Raw genomic sequence first — 19,432 nt, forward strand, 5'->3', positions numbered from 1 at the left:
ATTTCAAATATTAGGCCCTCAGCTGTCAGCTGCATATCACCATACTGCTTTTGATTAGTGCTATTTTCCAACACTAATCCCTAGGCTTTTGAACCAGAAGATAAATCAATTAGTGTTCTAATTTCTATGGAAGAGAGTGTGGGAAAACAAAAACACATTCATATTTCTCAAGGTATAGCATTCCGTTTGCCCATTAGCTATACCGCGCCCTGACAAAAGACACAACATTGACACCGCCACTTCTCTCCCTTTTAAAACCCGATTCAAACAGGTGTTGTCTTCAAACATATGCATCACATCTATTTGCTTAAAGGCTCTTGCATCCGTATTCTCTAGAACTATTTGCAACATCTGTATCCTGTGGAAATATACAACATTTAACGCTGTACTACTGCAATAGGCTATACACCAGCATGCCATATAAATCTATTCTCTCCTCTCTCCCTGCTATTCCGGACACACAGAGATGAACTCATGGAGGGGGACTGTGACTCCATGTAGACAAGTGCACTTTCTGATAAACCTATCACACAGACAAACACACTGTCCTCCACTGTCATCCACTGTCATCCACTCGGCGCTGCTTCACTTGACCAGAATCCACTGCCTCCAGTTGTCACTATACGGACCACATTCTGACCTCAATAGTCAAACTGACTAGTGTACGCCTCACACACTCCTACACCTCATCGGAACACAGTACAACTGGCCTTACTAAGACCACTCGCCTGCTTCGACCGCAACTTAACCACACACTGAGAAGACATCCCATTAACAGGGACCAAGAGGAAGGACAATGAACACTTGTGTTCTTGACATGCCACTCCGTGCCTTTCCGGGTGTGTTACTCCTCCATTACCATGTAACATTGTGAATTGTGAGGACACAATTGAATTGTGAGGACACACAGAAGGAGAGGAGCACCAGACCTGAGCAGAAACTGGAAGGGTGAAATATACACCCTTACTCCAAACCGCTTTCAAACACCACTGGGAAGGTTACGACTTGACTTGTATCATGAAGTGACTTGACAAAGACCAGCTAGACAGCTGGCTGTAAACAGAGTCTCTCTGGGGAAAAGGACAACTTTTTGTTGCCTTGGTCACAGGTTACCGCGGAGCATCGCCAGGCCGAATCACAAAAGGAAGTAGGAAGTTGTCCCACGTCCCCACAGGAAGTCACTATGAAGGAAAACAGACATTGGACACTCACCAGGGGACACCTAAAACGCATCTCATTCCGATGATGTCATTCGTATTTATGCGTCGCCAACCAAATGAAGAAAAAGAGAGAGAGGAGACTGAGAATTTTGTTCAGACTTTTTTTTGCACTGTGCATTTTGTCATGTGAACCAAGGAGAGAATGACAGTATAGACCCCATTGAAGCTCTCCTGGGATTGGTGATAAAAAAACATATGAATGATCATACTTGTGTTTTTAAGCTGATTGAATTATTGTAAGTTTTATCGATTGCATATTGTATTGCAAATGTCAATACATAATGGTCATATTTTTTTATCATCACATAACGAACCCTATGATTCAGGTGCATGGATACCTGTGCAAAGCATATGCCCCTTTTCCCTTCCAGTCTTCAAAGTGGCCTTTTGGGTGGTGGTATAATTTCCCCCCAAAATGTATTTTTTGTAAAAAATAAAAAAATCAATTGTGGTTCAGAACCAAGTCATTGTGACGTCGTCAAGTTCGCCACCCCACACGCCCGTCCATTGGTTGTGTCAACCCACACGCCCGGTTGTACCAGTTTCCCAGTCTGCCATGTACAGAGATTTAACAATACTACTGGCCCTACTATGCTCAAAAATGTAAACGTTTTCACAACAGAGGCATTTGTATGTTAGGAATTTCAAGATATGAATTAGTATTATTTTTTTTGGTGGGGGGTGCATTTTTTTGGGGGGGAGCACCTGCCCCCTGAAAGGTCTGAGCATGGCCCTGAGGTTTTTATAGTTGTTTTTCTTCTATAGGACAGAAAAACATGCAAAGTGAAGGTAAGACCTTTTTAACACTCCCTTTCAGACAGCAGTTGTTATTAGGAATGAATCATATGATCAGTGAGACAATTCAATCAGGAAACACAGACAGTCGGCTCAAACGTTCCAAAGCTGTTTCAGCCAATTACACACACCGCCATACTGTACGGAGAAGTCCTACTCTATGCTTGACCACACACAAAATAAATGTTTATGGATGTCAAAATCAAATCAAAATGTATTGGTCACGTACACAGATTTGCAGGTGTTATAACAGGTGCAGCGAAATGCTTATTCACTACAGCCACAATAACATCTTCTAAATATGTGTATGTGACCAATAACATTTGATTTGACTAGCTCCAACAGTGCAGTAGAATGTCATACAAATACAATACATATATACAAATAATCAAAACAAGAAATAAAGAAATGACAGAACGAGAACAAACAATATCCCATAATGACGAAGCAAAAACAGTTATTTAGACATTTTTGCAAATGTATTTTAAAAAAACGAACTGAAATATCACATTTAAATACGTTTTCAGACCCTTTACTCAGTACTTTGTTGAAGCACATTTGTCAGTGATTAAATCCTTGAGTCTTCTTGGGTATGACGCTACAAGCTTGCCACACCTGTATTTTGGGAGTTTCTCCCATTCTTCTCTGCAGATCCTCTCAAGCTCTGTCAGGTTGGATGGGAAGCGTCACTGCACAGCTATCTTCAGGTCTCTCCAGAGATGTTCGATCAGGTTCAAGTCCGGCCACTCAAAGACATTCAGAGACTTGTCACGAAGCCACTGCTTCGTTGTCTTGGCTGTGTGCTTAGGGTCGTTGTCCTGTTAGAAGGTGAACCTTCACCCCAGTCTGAGGTCCTGAGCACTCTGGAGCAGGTTTTCATCAAGGATCTCTCTGTACTTTGCTCTGTTCATCTTTCCCTCGATCCTGATTAGTCTCCCAGTCCCTGCCACTGAAGAACACCCCCCCCCCAGCATGATGCTGCCACCACCATTCTTTACTGTAGGGATGATGCCAGGTTTCCTCCAGACTTGACAATTGGCATTCAGGTCAAAGAGTTCAATCTTTGTTTAGTCAGACCAGAGAATCTTGTTTCTCATGGTCTGAGAGTCCTTTAGGGACCTTTAAACCCAAGCAGGCTGTCATGTGCCTTTTACTGAGGAGTAGCTTTCGTCTGGCCACTGTACCATAAAGGCCTGATTGGTGGAGTGTTGCAGAGATGGTTGTCTTTCTGGAAGGTTCTCCCATCTCCACAGAGGAACTCTGGAGCTCTGTCAAAGCTCCAATTGAATTTACCACAGGTGGAATCCGAACAAGTAGAAACATCAAGGATGATCAATGAAACAGGGCTCAATTTCGAGTCTCATAGCAAAGGGTCTGAATACTTATGTAAATAAGGCATTTTTTGTTGTTGTTTTAATACATTTGCAAAAAATGATAAACAACTTTTTTTCCCGCTTTGTCATTATGGGGTATTGTGTGTAGATTGATGAGGGAAATGTTTATTTAATCCATTTTAGGATAAGGCTGTAACACAATAAAATGTGGAAAAAGTCAAGGGGTCTAAATAGTTTCCCGAATGCACTGTACATGGGGCATTAGTCTCAAGGTGCAGGGTAGATTACCGGGCAGGTAGCCGGCTAGTGATGGCTGTTCAACAGTCTGATGGCCTGGTGATAGAAGCTGTTTTTCAGACTCTCGGTACTGTCTCTGTCTGTTAGATGGTAGCAGAGTGAACAGACTGTGGCTCAGGTTGCTGAAGTCCTTGATGATCTCTTTGGCCTTCCTTTGATACTGAGTGTTGTAAATGTCCTGGAGTACAGACAGCATGGCTCTGGTTATGCGTTGGGCTGACTGCATCAACCTCTGGAGAACCATGGAGTTGAGGGCGGTGCAGGTGCCATACCAGGCGGTTATGCACCGCGACAGAATGCTCTCAATGGTGTATCTGTAGAAGTGCTGATTTTCTTCAGCCGCCTGAGATTGAAGAGGCGCGGTTGCGCCTTCTTCACTATGGTGTCGGTGTGGTGGGACCATTTCAGGTCCTCAGTGATGTGCATGCCAAAAAAACGTTTGACCCTCTCAAAGCTTTTGACCCTCTCAAATGCAGCCCCGTCGATGTGGATGGAGGTGTGCTCCCTCTTCTGTCTCTTATAGTCCACGATCAGCTCCTTTGTTTTTTTACATTGAGGGAGAGGTTATTTTCTTGGAGGGCACTAATGGTGTTGAAAGCAGAGATAAACAACATTCTCACATAGGTATTCCTCTTGTTCACGTGGGATAGGGCGGTGTGCAGTGCAACGGTGATCGCATCATCCGTGGATCTTTTTAGGGTGGTATGCAAATTGTAATTGGTCTCGGGTGTCGGATAAGGTGGAAGTGATATGGTCCTTGACGAGACTCTCAAAATACTTCATGATGAGTGCTATGCTAATACTTCATAGGTGAGTGCTATGGGGCGATAGTCATTTAGTTCAGTTATCTTAGCTTGCTTGGGTACAGGAACAATGGTGGACATCTTGAAGCAAGTGGGGACAACAGACTTGGATAGCAAGTGGTTGAATATGTCTGTAAACACTCCAGCCAGCTGGTCTGTTATGCACTGAGGACGCAGATTGGTATGCTGTCTGGGCTGGCAGCTTGCAAGGGTTAACATAAAGTTTAAAAAATATATATTATTAATAATGGTGCTGGGTTTAACGCAGATTATTAAAACAGTTGAATGGACTTCAGATCAGTTACTATAAATGAGTTGTTTAACTATGGATGGCACTTAAAAGTTGTATGTAGACAACACCGGACTCACAAAAAAGAAATGCACTTACGATGTATTGGAATTGTGCTTTAGTAAAATGACCTATTCTTGACGTGTATTCCACTCTGGTGATGCCTTCTTTTTTTTATTGTTGTTCTGTTGTGATTTCACAAAGACCAGTGTTTTAACATGTGGATTGATTGACATGCTGCTCTATTTTATATATCCTATAGGCTGTATTTCTTGATACTTGCTTTTCTACAAATCTAAAAGACAGGTGAACTAGGATTTGTTCACATCTGAAACCACTCTATTTACAAAAACAGTCAATGATTTTTGTTCCTGGACCAAAGTGCTGTTGGACAGTTAGCATTTAGCCGTCGGAGTTAGCTTGTTGAGCTAGTTGACTTTCCATGTAGAACAATTGGACACAGGTTGAGAGAAATAAAAGCCGAAAAGTCTTATAGGAACATTATGCCAGTCGTGGACTGGTAGGGCCTCTGAGCATAACTTCAAAGATTCTTGTGAATTCCTGATAGTAATTGTATCTAAACAGAGATTTTGCAGCTAAATATCACCAAAGAAGGATTAAAAACTGCTTACATTTCTTGTTGGCCCTTTCCATGAGATAATGATGTAATAGATGTCTATGTTGTCCTTTTAATTCCTTTGCAGTGCTGTGCTTATGTATTGTGTTTTATGAAAATCTGATGGTGCTACAGGTTCATTTCAACTATCATGTTATAGTTTATAATGGTGCTGTATAATATACATTATACAACCAAGACCGTACACTCTTAGAAAAAGGGTTCCAAAAGGGTTATTCGGTTGTCCCCATAGGATAACTATTTTTGATTCCAGATAGAACCCGTTTTGGTTCCAGGTAGAACCCGTTTGGGTTCAATGTAGGACCCTCTGTGGAAATGGTTCTACATGGAACCCAAAAAGGTTCTACCTGAAACCAAAAATGTTTCTTCAAAGACTTCTCCTATGGGGACAGCCTTTTAGGTTCTAGATAGGACCTTTTTTTTGAAGAGTGTACTTGACAAGACCCTGCAATATATGTATGATATTAATGACATTGACAATGTGAAAATGACATCATTGAGAATGAAATAATACATTTACCTATGATCAAGTAGAACAAAATGGCCACCACAAATACATTCTTGATATCTTTTTCAGAAAGGTCCTATTTCATATTTTATTGTGGTTTATTTCCGGTTTAATTAAATTCTTCTGAGAATATTTGTGTTCTGTAAATGTAATTCTATTTTTTGAGAATCAACAATCCCTTTAATCCCTTTAATTGTCTTAATATGAATGATTGCTCTTCCTCTGAGTGGTTGGTTATTGATGTTGTCGATAGCTACTGAGACCAAAATACAGACATCCTGTGCTTTGAATTATACTGACAAACCTATAGAAAGGACGCTTTATTGAACTGAATCTTAATTTAGAAAACAAGCCAAGTAGAGATTAGATAGGGATTTTCTTCTCACTGTTTGTCTTTATTGGTTTGTACTTGTACAGTAAAAAATAATGTTGTGTTTTGTTTTTTTTTCTATATTTTTTTCTATAAACTGTTTTCCTCAATAAAAGGGTAATTCAAGTTCTCAACGTAGTTTTTTTCTGAAGTGTATATTTTGTATCCTTTCAATAATGTTTGAAATATTGGGCAATATATTACTGGACACCAATTTCTTTTTACTGGACACCAATTTTACTGGACACCAAGCACTCAGCTATTTCGGTAATGTAAAAACACATGATTTGGTAATGTAACACATTTTGACAAAAATCTTGGATCCTGCCTTGCTGTGTCCAAATACAAAGGGTATTGCTATCCACTTCTTTTGTATCTTGTTTTATAAGATATAACATATAAGACATTGTCTTTGTGTATCCATGTACTCTTTGTTATGCATACTACACTCTCAATATGTGCACAGTGTTAGACAAGTTTCTACGAGACAGAAAGATGCAACGTGTCTTTGAAAATGGGCTTTTTCCAGACTTATTTCAGTGGTATTTTATTAAAACAGCATTTATTATTATTTTCCACAGGAGCTCATGTAATGAAAAGCTGGAGACAAAAAAAATATAAGAGCACCACAGCTGAGCATTAGGATGAAAAAATATTGACAAACTACATTTTCTGGCGACAGTATATCAGATAACATTGCCGTGACCTAGCAATACCCAGTAGCACAAAATCTAAATTTATCAAATGTTTTTAAAAAGTACATGGCACTGTTTTCCATTCTTAATACATTTACTGATAGGGTATTGCAGTAAGTACTATGCACAATCTTAAAGAGAAATCCTGAGGAATTACTAAACTTACAATATTCAAACTATATTTTCCTCTCGTCTTGCATTTAAAACTACTAGACCGTCACTTGCACAAAGTACAACAAAATGTTATCTGTTACTCTTTATGTAATGTACTATTTCATTGTTGTTTTGCATATTAGGTTTTTTCATACTTAAATCCTACAGACAAGTAACAATATATCAGAAAGACATTAATGGAATCTATCCACTATGTCTGTGTCTAATCTATCCATAATCTGTGTCTAATCTATCCATAATCTGTGTCTAATCTATCCATAATCTGTGTCTAATCTATCCATAATCTGTGTCTAATCTATCCATAATCTGTGTCTAATCTATCCATAATCTGTGTCTAATCTATCCATAATCTGTGTCTAATCTATCCATAATCTGTGTCTAATCTATCCATAATCTGTGCATGCTACAAAACTGTGTGCATTACTCATGTATTACAGGTTGCCTGCATAGATTATTGCTTAATTACTCTAATATAAAGTCATTATAATGTAATATGCATATGCACATGCTAAATCCATTCGCTGTGAAGGGAAATAATGCAACACAGAGAAAAACATGTACAAGGCAACAGAAATCAAGCCGATTCGTTTATACAACTGCTGAAAATGTGCGTCGGGCTTCTTTGGCTTTTCCTACCTATACATTTGAGGTTGAAAAGCCTAAAGCTTATAAGCATCTTTGCTGTAAACATTCGTTGGGCTGGGACCACCAGCTATCGATTACTCTGGCATCCTTATGACGATCATCACTGCAATTATCACGATCGTAAGTCATCTCAGTGGTCAAAGAATCTTCCTCTTTTAAAGAGTCTTTTGAAGTGGCATAAAGGGAAAGGGACAGGGCCGATGCGTTGGACGTTTTTAACGTACAGAAAGTTCATCATGTGACCCTTACGTATCCTCCTCACTTCAGTTCCGAAGTTTGTCACATACTGTATGTTGGCATTATCATACTGTCTGTCAGGCTGCAAAAGGAGAGTCGACTGGATATCTGTCCTTAAACCGAAGCATGTGTCCGGTCCAATGCCCATGTCTGTGGGGCAGGGCTTCCAAAGAAGGGGAGATAAGGGTATAGCGGGGGGAACTACTGGTTCGACAGGAACAGACCTTTTAAAGAGAGGGAGATGAGTCCATCCATTTGGCGTCCTTCCTAAAAAAAGAGAAAGAAACATATACTGCGTCAACAACAGTTTCTATCTTGGTTTTAGCGTTTTATACCTCATATCTCAGCCTAATTCAACCACACAGCCTGATGCAAAAAAACGTCTTAAAAAAAAAAATGTTTTACTGAAGAAACCGACATGGATGTGTACATTTTGTCGGTATAGGAAAATAATATCTGAGAGCGAAAATCCGCAGAGAAGTCGTTAATGTGTCGTGCGTGCAAGTCGTTGTCCCAAACAAACACATAAACCGGCAAACAAAGCTAATTCTTCTCACATAGTGTCAAAAAAAAGCCAACATCGCTAACCTTCTGCTATTTCTCTTGTTTAACAAGCAAATATTCCATCTGGAGTGTTCCCAATTGTCTGTAATTACAGTGTTTCTTTTCATGCTGAGAGAGAAAGATAAGAGAGAGGAAGAGAGAAAGGGAAGAGGGACAAAGACAAGAGAGAGAAAGCTGTCCACTAAGCATGTGTGTTTGTGGGTGTCCTCTTTCAGATGGCTGTGCTTACGTCCTAATGCACTAATTGCCAGGAATGACTTGTTTTCTCGGTATACCAAAAGGGGGTACGCTACAGCAGCAAATAACAAGTTGTGTGATCTTAGCGTCACTTTGAACAAAAGTACAGTAGATCCCATTCTTCTGCCTGCATTTGGGCAGAGTAACAATAGCTATCCTGTCGAGCCTCCTTGGCATTTGTGTATCTCCCTTTCTCCCAAAATGAAAAGTTAAGTGCGGCTGATTTACAAAGGAGCAACTGATGCAGTTTTAGGCACAAACATGCACACACACTTTGCATAGCAGCATTTTAGTCTTCCTACGCCGCATTGACCTCATCTGCAACGCCTCTAAGGCAGAGGCCTACTCATGTTAAACCTGTGTGTACAACAACTTAAAAGGGATAGTTCGGTGATATTGCATCATTTAGATATGTGTTTCCTATCTAAATATGCAATTTCGCTGAGCTATACCTTTAACACATGGATGATGTATATTGTTTTGTTGCCTATTGCCTGACATGGACTGTAACACTGTATTGATAATAGATTGAGAGCTATATCATACCTCCCTTTGCATTAGACCAATATCTTAACTTGGCCTATTGTTTCTACACACTCCCACTTGGTTTGTGCTCTGCTCCTGCATACGTGTCAAACCCAAACTCAGGGGCGCACTACGTACACTACATACGCACTACAGCTGTTGGAACAGCCCAGCCCATGCACACACATCCATCCATCCACACAGCACCTGCTCTAGCATCAGCTCAAAGTTCAAACCCCTAAAAATAAAGATGAGTATCAGAAGCCCACAACTCTTGGAACCACCGGCCTGTTTGCAAGGCTCTGAAGCTCTTAAAAAAAGCAGATGTGCCGCAGAGGACCTATAACAGCTGGTTTGAGATCAGATCCAACGTGAAAATGGAAACCCCAAAACACATGCACATGTTACTTTGGACTGGTCCAAGATCAGTCCAAAGGAACTGCAACCAACTCAAACACATGCAGAGCCAGAGGTTCTGGCAGAGGGAAGAACAGTGACAGCCCTTTAATTGGAGGATAAACAGAGTGGAGCACTGCGTGTTGTTGCCAGGTTAAACACAGCAGTCTATTCTAAATCACAGCTACACACACACACACACACACACCCAGCAAAACACAGATCCACATTTTTACACACATACACACATGCATACAGCCAGTAACACGCATATCCGCTTAAATACACACCACATGCTTCACACACATGCAACCAACAACACGCACATCCTCATAAAATAGCCACACAAATGCACCCAAGATGCACCACTCACATAAACACACAGCTTATCCGAACACTTGTTGCACACAAAAAAATATGTTTCGTGCACACACTGGGAGCATACTGTGAACGTACACAAATACGCACACGCACGTTTCTTTTAGGAAGGAATTTCTATTTTCTTTCCCACTTCATTCTTCTTTGTCCCCGATATGTTAAAAGCAGAATCAATTACAACCATTTTAGGTCTTCCTTATACTGACACTGTCCATTTCAGTTCATTTAACTGTCCACAGGTGAGTGGGTAATGTTAGAATGCAGAACAGTAGATAATGACTATGCTTCTCTTCAAGGACATTCTCATCCATGTGTCGGGGTTCCAACCACAGTGGTTGAACTCTCAAAGTCTGGCGTTTGAGGCCGTTGAGGATTGTATAGTAATGTAAGGGGAACACCTGGAGACTGCACATGGACCAGAAGTCCTCACAAGGATAGTAAAACAAGGGCAATTCTGAAAAGTGGGGACATTTCGCTGGTCCCCACAAGGAAAACGGCTATTTAAGGGTTAGGGCTTAGGGTTACAATTAAGGTTAGGGTTATAATTAAGGTTAGAGTTATAATTAAGGTTAGGGTTAGGAGTTAGGGCACTATTACACAACTGATTCAAATAATGAACTCATCATCAAGCTTGGATTATTTGAATTAGCTGTGTAGTGTGAGGGCAACAACCAAAGCATGCACCCCTTGGGGTCCCCAGGACCAAGTTTGGGAAACGCTGGGTTAGGGTTAGGATTAGGGTTAGGGGTTACATTGAGTGTTCTTGCTCTAAAGCTTTGCCTTTCCTGTGCTGCTCTCCCTTGACAGCCTAGTCCAGGTTTACATGAGTTTGGTTTTTGACGGATTACCAACAGTTTGGCTTCTGATGGATTACCCCCTGCTCTCTGCACCGCATCATCCTTTCTGTGGCTCGTCATTCTTTCCTACCTCTCCCTTTTCATCCTGTCTTCCTGGTTATCTGATAGGCTTTTCAGTTAGCCCACACTCGTCTTATTATCTTTTAATTAACGCTTATCTTGTAGCTTCTTATCTCCGTTCAGAAGAGTGAGTGTCCGCCAATTCCGCAAAGTTTACTTTGTGATTCTTCAAGAGACTGAGAGGAAAGGCAGATAACAAAGTCAGATGATATCGAAGAAATGGCATGCACTCACGCACATGTATGTATACACACACACACACACACAGACATGCACATGTAAACACACAAGTACACACATACCAGTGTATAGGCTACACACAGTGATACACAAAACTTCACGTAAACAAGCACCCCCCCCCCCCCCACACACACACACACATACACACACATACACACACACACACCATATATACATTGGCTCGCGCGCACACACACCATCAAACTCTCCCTTGGCACATACACCTTCCTAATGCCTCACAACTGTTTCCAATCTAAAGGTTCCTGCTTGTCTGGGACCCGGCAGGGCCTGATTGCACGACACTGGATACAAGATCCTGGAGGAGAAAGGGCAAGGCTGCAGGGGAGAAAAGGAGAGAGAGAGAGGGACGGAGATCTGCCTTTTCTCTTTCCTTCCCTTTCCCTCTCTTTATTTTGCCTGATATACCTGTGCAGGATCCCGGTTTCTGTTTCCTCTGGTCTAGTCTGCCTGAGGTATGTTAGATAAGGCTCTGGATAAAAATACTTAAAAAGTACAACAATTTTGTTAAGACTGAGTCCATGGTAAAAAAAAAAAAAAAGAACACATTCAACGATCATTGATGTACTTAACAATTTTTCGTTGTTGAAAATGTTATATGATATTTTATATATATATATTTGCGGAATTAAAGTGTTATATTGTCACTATAACAATAATTTGATTTTCAGCTAGTGGGCTACTGGTATTTATTATGTAAAACAGAAAATTATAGTCAGGCATTCACTTTTCTTATCTTAAGAGTACACCAAGACAGATAGCTAAATATTTATGTCAAAAGTGTAAAATGATTCAGTGTTATGCTAATCTGTTACATATTACAGTAACATCTTTCATTAAAATGCTTTTTTCATGAAATACGACATTTCGTAGCAACAATATTTGTGTAACTTAAATATTATTGTTTTAATGTTTAGCCAATTTGATAGAATTTATTATCAATGATAAAAGGAGACAATTATTATACTATAATTACTGTATATAAATAATTTGATATTTGATCATTTGATAAAATAGTTTATTTTTATTTTTATGTTTGTCATCTTGTCAAAATTGTCAAACTGCACACCATATGTTGAAATAAAAATTAGAACGCAAATGTAATATTCTATATTGTAATTATGATCCCACATTACTAGGTGTTATAATTTGTCATTTAGACTAGTATGCAAATACTCTTATTTCATAATTTGTCATTTTGTTTGAACTATGTTGTTAATTTTTATGATGTTAAAAAAATGTATACATTTTTTAAAAGTTATACAATAGTTACCAACACACAGAGATGTGCATGCACTCACGCACAACTGCAGTGGACATGTGACATTTATCAAATACATTTACCCACTGATCGATTAGGATTAGGCTGTACCTTTTTACCTATTGCGCACATTTTGCCATATTAAATTAAAAACAACATGCACTATTTCCTACTCATTCCCACTTACCATGAAATGTAACTAAACTTGAATCAAAACAAATAAAAACAGCCTTCCTTAGAGGAAGATGCAAATCCATACCTGAACATTACAGAAAACTCGCTTTTCTAAACATGCTGGAGTCGGAAATCCTCATTTGTTTGGCAATGTTTACTAAGGTTAGCTTGCTAACGATCCTGCATTGTGAATCACCCCAAGGGCCACTTGGTTGGTTAAATGTAATTAGAAAAGGCATATTTACATTACTTCGATGCACAAATATGTCAGATGTGTCCACTTTTCTAACCGGTGTATTGAATGATAACACATGCTCTCATCATTGTTGTCATTCATGTTCATTAAAAAAAAAACATCAAGGTATAACCTCATGGTAAATCTGAAAAGAATAACAGAGCACAGATTCAACGATGCTCCTGTCAAGGTTTTAGCAATATACTTAAGATACTTTTGGGAAACCACAGACCTGGCTGTTTGGCCATGTGTGTGTGTGTGTGTGTGTGTGTGTGTGTGTGTGTGTGTGTGTGTGTGTGTGTGTGTGTGTGTGTTTTTATACATACCTGCAGGGGTGCACCGTAGACGCTTGTGGAGTTAGGGGCTACATTGTCAGGGGGCATTTGAGGCGGAAGGGGAGGGGCAAGGTCGAATGGTGAACGGGTATGGTGGGAGTGATGGGGCAGTGGATAGGTGAGTGACACATTGGGACAGAATGGGTAAAAAGGTTGGGAAGTGAACAGTGACTCTGGGTTGTGGTTAGAAGGAGGGGCAGAGATAATGGCTTAAAGGAGGACAGAGATGGTGGCTTTAGGGGTTACATCGATAGTGGGTTAGGGGTTACAATAGGGGGCAGAGATAGTGGCTTAGGTGGAGGACAGAGATAGTGGGGTTAGGACAGAACAGGACGGGTAGAGCAGGACAGATAGGGGACACTAGTGGCTGGCTGACATGGCCCAGGCGCCCTCCATCCTCCAGACGGAAAAGGCATAGCTGAGCCGTTCGTGGGCCAAGTAGTTGCAGCTGGCCAGCTTGGCGTCCATCTCATCACTCTGCAGTACCTGGTAGAGGAAGTCGATGTAGCGCGACGCTAGCTTCAGGATCTGAATCTTGCTCAGCTTGTCCGATGGCAGCGTGGGAATGATCTTACGCAGCGAGGCGAAGGCATCGTTCAGTGACTGCGTACGCTGGCGCTCGCGCACGTTGGCGATCACTCGCTGCGTGTGCAGGTCCTCGAAGGGCTCGCCGCCCGAACCTAAGCCGAGGCCGCTGGAGACCAGCGAGGAAGGGGCCACACACACCACCGCCATGGGGGAGTTCTGTTGCTTCTTCTGCCGCTTGGGCCCCGACGGAACCAGGCTGTTGGGGCTCCCGCTGACAATGGCCCTCTCCTCGACCCGACCCAGATTGTCTTTCTTGTGGTACGGCACCCGCTTTCGGCCCCCTGTTTGCCCGCTCTTCTTGGAGCCCCTCTCCAGCTCCTCCTCGCTGGCCCCCAGCCCCCCCTCGGGGGAGTTGGCGCAGGAAACCTCCTCGCGCATCTCCTCCTCCCTCTTAGGACCACCGTCCTTCTTCCCCTTCCGAGGCAGGGTGGTTTTTGCACTTTATTTCTCTCTTTCCCTGTCTTTTCTCTTCTTCAGATAGCCGTGTGGGACAACCGTTATCCCAGGAAGTTCTGATAGAAAGTCAAAGGCCTAGAAGTCTTCTTCCTCCAGTGAAACCAAGAAGAATGAGGCCGATACACTTCACGTTTCTAATCTGCAATCTGTTGAAGATCCATAGGTTTTTGGCTTTACTCCCAGTCAAAACTTCTGTCTCTCCCTGTGTCTCTGCTGAATTCCTCACCTACAGTTTTCAATCTCCTCAACCTGCATGCAGAACAACAACAAACCATCTGCTTTGCTGGGCTAACTCCTGTCCCTTTATACTCGCCCGCATACTCTGGGCCTGCGGGCAGCTGCGATTGGACAGCACCGGCTTCTTTGGGTGTGGTTTGGAAGCAGGAAGTGAGCTTGAGGTTGGTGGATGGCTTAAAAGGGGGTAAGTAGCCTTCTCAGCCAATTGCGAGAGGCCTTGTTAAAAGCTGCTGAAGTTGTCCACGTCTTTATAGGTTCCAGATTTCTGCGGCTGGAGCACTCCTGGCTTTCTCCTGCACCCGCTTGTCTGTTTGTCTCTTGTCTCTCTTCTCATCAATTAATTACATGCTTTGAGACTCATAGGTCTGTGATGCTCTTCAAGTTCTAAGACATGAAACATTTTCTTTGTTGATTAAGGGGGACGATAAAAGCCATTGTGTTAGTACTGCATGAATATGCTGACATGTGAATGCTTTGGTATGTGAAGATTAAGTCGATGTAATACCTAAAACTAAGTTTACACTGAAAACATTTGATGCATGATATCTCAAGGACCACAGTTTTCTATATAAAGATATAGGATTAAGTGTTTATTATTTATTAAGTGTGTCAAAGTGATCTCCCTAATATGTGTGTGCCATAGTTAATATCTATCACATGATACTATAAAAACACATCCCTCGAGCCAAGGGTCACTCCTCAGTGCCAGTCGGGGAAAATAACATGTGGATTAATATCTTTAGACGGATTTTCACAAACAGTGATCTTGCGTTTCTGTTTACAAAAATACCTAAATAGACATTTCACCAAGACAGCTCACACAAGCTTAAAAAAACACCACTGTGATTATTATTTGAAAAGTCCTGAACAGTCATTGTGAAAATACTGAGTGGGCGGGAGCTTGCCTCGACTGACAGCTCTTTGAAATGTCAAGCAACTTGGATGCAGTGAGCAGTCTTGCAGTAAAATCATCTCAAGCAAATGTGGTGGTACACAAAGCAACTCAAAAAACATTGAAATTGCATCAATTCTACGTAGGTTTTCTTCATCTCCCATTTAGCATGTCTCTTGTGATGCGGTTCATAGCAACACTGACGGATGTGTTGACTTGACAACAGCGTCTGAGTTTTGAAAGTCCCTTCCCCCCCTTTGTTCCATGCTGTCTGAAGACCTAGCTAGCCTGTAACTATCTAACACCAGACACAGATGAAAGCTCAAACATTTAAGTATCTTTGCCATCGATGAATAGGGTCAATTTGTATTATATTTGTTGACTCCCTTACAGTCACATTTTGGCATGAGTAGAGTAGCTATTTAGCTATATAAACCGCGCCCCTCTGCAAACACGCCTTCTCCGATGTTGGTTTCAAGGCGGTACTTATTTGAATTAGGTAAGATAATTTAATGTTAACATTGGTGTATTAAAATGAGAATTAAGGTGATGTCACCTTAATTGTGAATCCAAGTGTTTGACATGGGGGAGGAGACCAGTAACTTTATGATCAAACTTTATCAATGTAGAAGCAACAGTCATTTTTCATACTTTGGTCTTCATACTTTGATCTGGTTTCCTTCAAGTATTATCCAATTTCATTAAACATGATTTTGCCTGTTCATGACCTTTAAACCTTAATACCATACTGCCACAGAGAATTGACATTTTCTCAGTATAAAAATAGAAAATATGCCACACAACCTAGTAAATCTAAAGTACATTAAGATCAGTCAATATATGAATTTCTAAATAACTTTTCAAAACAGACAGGTAAATCTACCGTATTAATGTTCCCATCATTATCCCATAGAAATAGAATAACTAGAATGGGTGTCTCCATTTAAATCATTCATTCGCCATGTATTATCCACTGCAAACACTATATGGGAGAGATGTAGCCATGGGGATGGCCCAGCTCTGACCCTGTATAAGCTCTGACCCTGTGACCACTAAGGTGAGAGGGCTGCTAATTATGCCATCCATGCCCTCTGGCGGAGTAGACACATGTTCTCTCTCCACACCAGTAACCCAGGGGAACACACATCTGGGCTTGCAGGGCCACACCACAAGGAACAACACACACACTCATACAAATACACGTAGAAACGCACGCACACACACATAGAATTGTCAATATGTCAAGGATATATATCTACTGAAACTAAAACAAATAGGATGACTATTTTCTGTTTACTGCTTTTACTTTGGAGGGGTGGGGGGTGGCAGGTAGCCTAGTGGTTAAGGCATTGGGCCAGTAACTGAAAGGTTGCTGGATTGAATCCCAAAGCTGACAAGGTAAAAATCTGTCGTTCTGCCTCTGAACAAAGCAGTTAACCCACTGTTCCCCAGCAGGCCGTCATTCGAAAATAAGAATGTGTTCTTATTAACTGACTTGCCTAGTTAATAAAGAAAGGTTAAATATATATATTTTTTAAATGACATAATATGACAATAATATGCATTAAAACCAACTGTTGCATAGGTTTACCGTTTCATGCATGACAGTGTTGTTACACATCTGTACAGGTGCAATCCTTAAGATTTCCCATTTCAAATACTTTAACATTACTCTCGATTTCTGCAAGAGTCAAACTTATAAATGTGTAACATTAGCTTAGAACAGCTGTCTTATAATCATAATACAAAAGTAATTCTTACCGTGGATGAGAAATAAAGAATACGTAACATTGTCTATAGTTACAGCTGTTGACAGCAAAAAGTGAATGAGAAAGAACCTTCCATTTCAAATCTTGACAATGAACATAGTTTGTGGATTTCAAATGTATCAGTAGACATGAATAGTTACTTCAAGTAATTTATACGAATTGTCATTTTAGGTTATGACATATGTTATATTTGTCTTATGACAGCTTTATAGCAGGACTTGAAGAAAGATAGAGAATTTGTGAGGGGGGTTTTGGAGAGGGGTTAGTGAACTCTGTGATTGCAAAGGGCACGTTTAATTTGGGCCTATTGAAAAGAGCTGGGATCAACTCCACTCAACTTCCATCAACTCAGAATAGGAATTCCAGCAGCTAAGGTATCGAAGTGGAGGTAAACACTGTGCTTTAGCATGTAGGTATACTGCATTATCCTGCAGTTAAAATGCAATGTAAGACTTGTTAAGATCATGTATGGCCCCCCTTATAATGTCTTAGAATAATCTCATATTGACCAGCCAATTTCAGTCTGTTGAAATGTTGACATGTAATCTGACATAGTCTTATTACATGAGATTATAAAGGTTTATACATGCTAATACCGCATTGTTGCCAAAGTGAACATCACATTGGAATTGTAACAGTTCTTATTTACACAACATTTACTTTAACATGTTTAACCAAAATTTAACCAAAATTCCCAGGTCAATTCCCTGAAGACAGTGGATTTGTGAAGAGGGACACGTAGCCCATTGTTGTGTTGGGCCGTCCAGGGCTAACCTTGGGGTTGCTTACCTTAGCAGAGCATGCCTCCATGCCACCATCATGGAAAGAATGAGCGAACGACAGCCTAACAGGAACAGCATGGGAACGCGCACCCCTTGCGCAGAACAGAGGGGAAAAGAAAGAGAGGGACAGAGAATGGGAGAGGAATAAAGGAAGGGAAAAGAGAGAAGAAAGAAAGGAGGGGAAGAGAAAAAAGAAAGGCCAGTCCAAACAGAACCAGATGCAGGAGTGTGGAGGGCCGTTTGATCTCCGTCCTCATAGGCTGATTGATGTTGCACATTTCATTTCCTTGTCAGAGTCTCTACATAATGTTTCACTAAACACTCCGGCCCGTTTCTCTTTTGACTTTTATTTTCGGGGGGGGGGGTAATAACGAACCTCTCCTGTAGGTGCAAATAGACTGCACCATATCAAAGGGATATACAGTGGGGTCTGAAATTATTGACACCCTTGATAAAGATGAGCAATAATGACTGCATAAAACAAACCATTCAAATACTGAGCTTTAATGTATGCTCAAGAAAATTGGGAAATTATATTATTTTATACTAATACAATATCTCAGAGAAAGAGATTTTGTTTAACAAGTAATACATTTTTTTATTGACACCCCTAAATATTCTTATAAATATCGACATGCTAACCTCTCACCATTATCTAATAATAAAAGGAGAGGTTAGCATGTCTTGGGGGTATGATCTTTGACCGTCTGTAATTTCTCACTCATCATTATTCATAATTAATTCAGGAATATCTGTAATCATGGTAGCATCCATATTAATGTAGAAGTGTATAGAAACATTATATTCCTATTTACAATAAAATTGACTCCAAAATACATTATTTATAATGAATTTCTATTGGACACAAAATAATCTGAAACACAACCAAAACAAAAAGCAAATTCCTCCAACAAGTTTGTAGAGTTTGTTGGCTAGTTTACTCATAATCTTTAAGGGTGTCAATCATTTTGACCGCCACCTTTTTGAAAAAGTATTTTTATCTGAGCAATTGTGTTAGCATAAAATAATGTTAATTTTTTGCATACAATATACCTCAGTATAAGAAGTATTTATTTTCAAACAATTTCGGCCCCCACTGTATATAGAGATGGCTTCGATATCAAAGAGGAGCACAGGCAATCGTAATGTCCACTTTAAGTTTGGACATATGGTTCAGTCTGAACTGATCCATAGTACTGAAATACTGTACCGAGGAATGCGTATGTTGAATGAGGACGGACTTTTGAAGTTTTTGCGCAACGAAGAAAAAAACTTTTTTAAACCCATAATACTGTCAATTCAATTACTGCCTTCCTGTAAAGTTCTTAGAAAATGTTGAGGAGAGACAACTGATCGATGGCATGTGGACCTTCTATCATAATATGTAAGCATTGAGTAATGTAGTTCCCGTTGAAAATGAGTCA

General features: G+C 40.5%; 2 protein-coding genes across 6 annotated transcripts in view; one reads left to right on the forward strand and one right to left on the reverse strand.

Moving 5' to 3' along the window:
- Positions 1 to 11,796, forward strand: part of LOC115142796 (histone deacetylase 7-like) — a 102,184-nt gene extending 90,388 nt beyond the window's left edge. For 4 of the 5 annotated variants that reach the window (XM_029682544.2, XM_029682545.2, XM_029682543.2 and 1 more), the window contains one exon: positions 11,521 to 11,796. In XM_029682544.2, the coding sequence (XP_029538404.1) occupies positions 11,521 to 11,743 (223 nt within the window). In that variant the 3' untranslated portion in view covers positions 11,744 to 11,796. Of the gene's footprint in view, positions 1 to 464; positions 6,380 to 11,520 lie in introns of those variants that run through there. The other variant, XM_029682546.2, reaches the window with a different exon arrangement.
- LOC115142797 (twist-related protein 2-like) lies at positions 6,759 to 14,612 on the reverse strand. The gene is made up of 2 exons (XM_029682547.2): positions 13,276 to 14,612; positions 6,759 to 8,271 (listed from the first exon to the last, which is right to left on the reverse strand). The coding sequence occupies exon 1, from the start codon at positions 14,248 to 14,250 to the stop codon at positions 13,645 to 13,647; it is 606 nt and encodes a 201-aa protein (XP_029538407.1). The 5' UTR covers positions 14,251 to 14,612; the 3' UTR covers positions 6,759 to 8,271; positions 13,276 to 13,644.
- Positions 14,613 to 19,432: the final 4,820 nt, after the last annotated feature.

This window comes from Oncorhynchus nerka, linkage group LG15 (genome assembly GCF_034236695.1).
Source record: "Oncorhynchus nerka isolate Pitt River linkage group LG15, Oner_Uvic_2.0, whole genome shotgun sequence".
Lineage (NCBI taxonomy): Eukaryota > Metazoa > Chordata > Actinopteri > Salmoniformes > Salmonidae > Oncorhynchus > Oncorhynchus nerka.

Coding starts and splice junctions, on each gene's coding strand:
- LOC115142797 (XM_029682547.2), bottom strand. CDS start 14,250: ATGCGCGAGGAGGTTTCCTGCGCCAACTCCCCCGAGGGGGGGCTGGGG.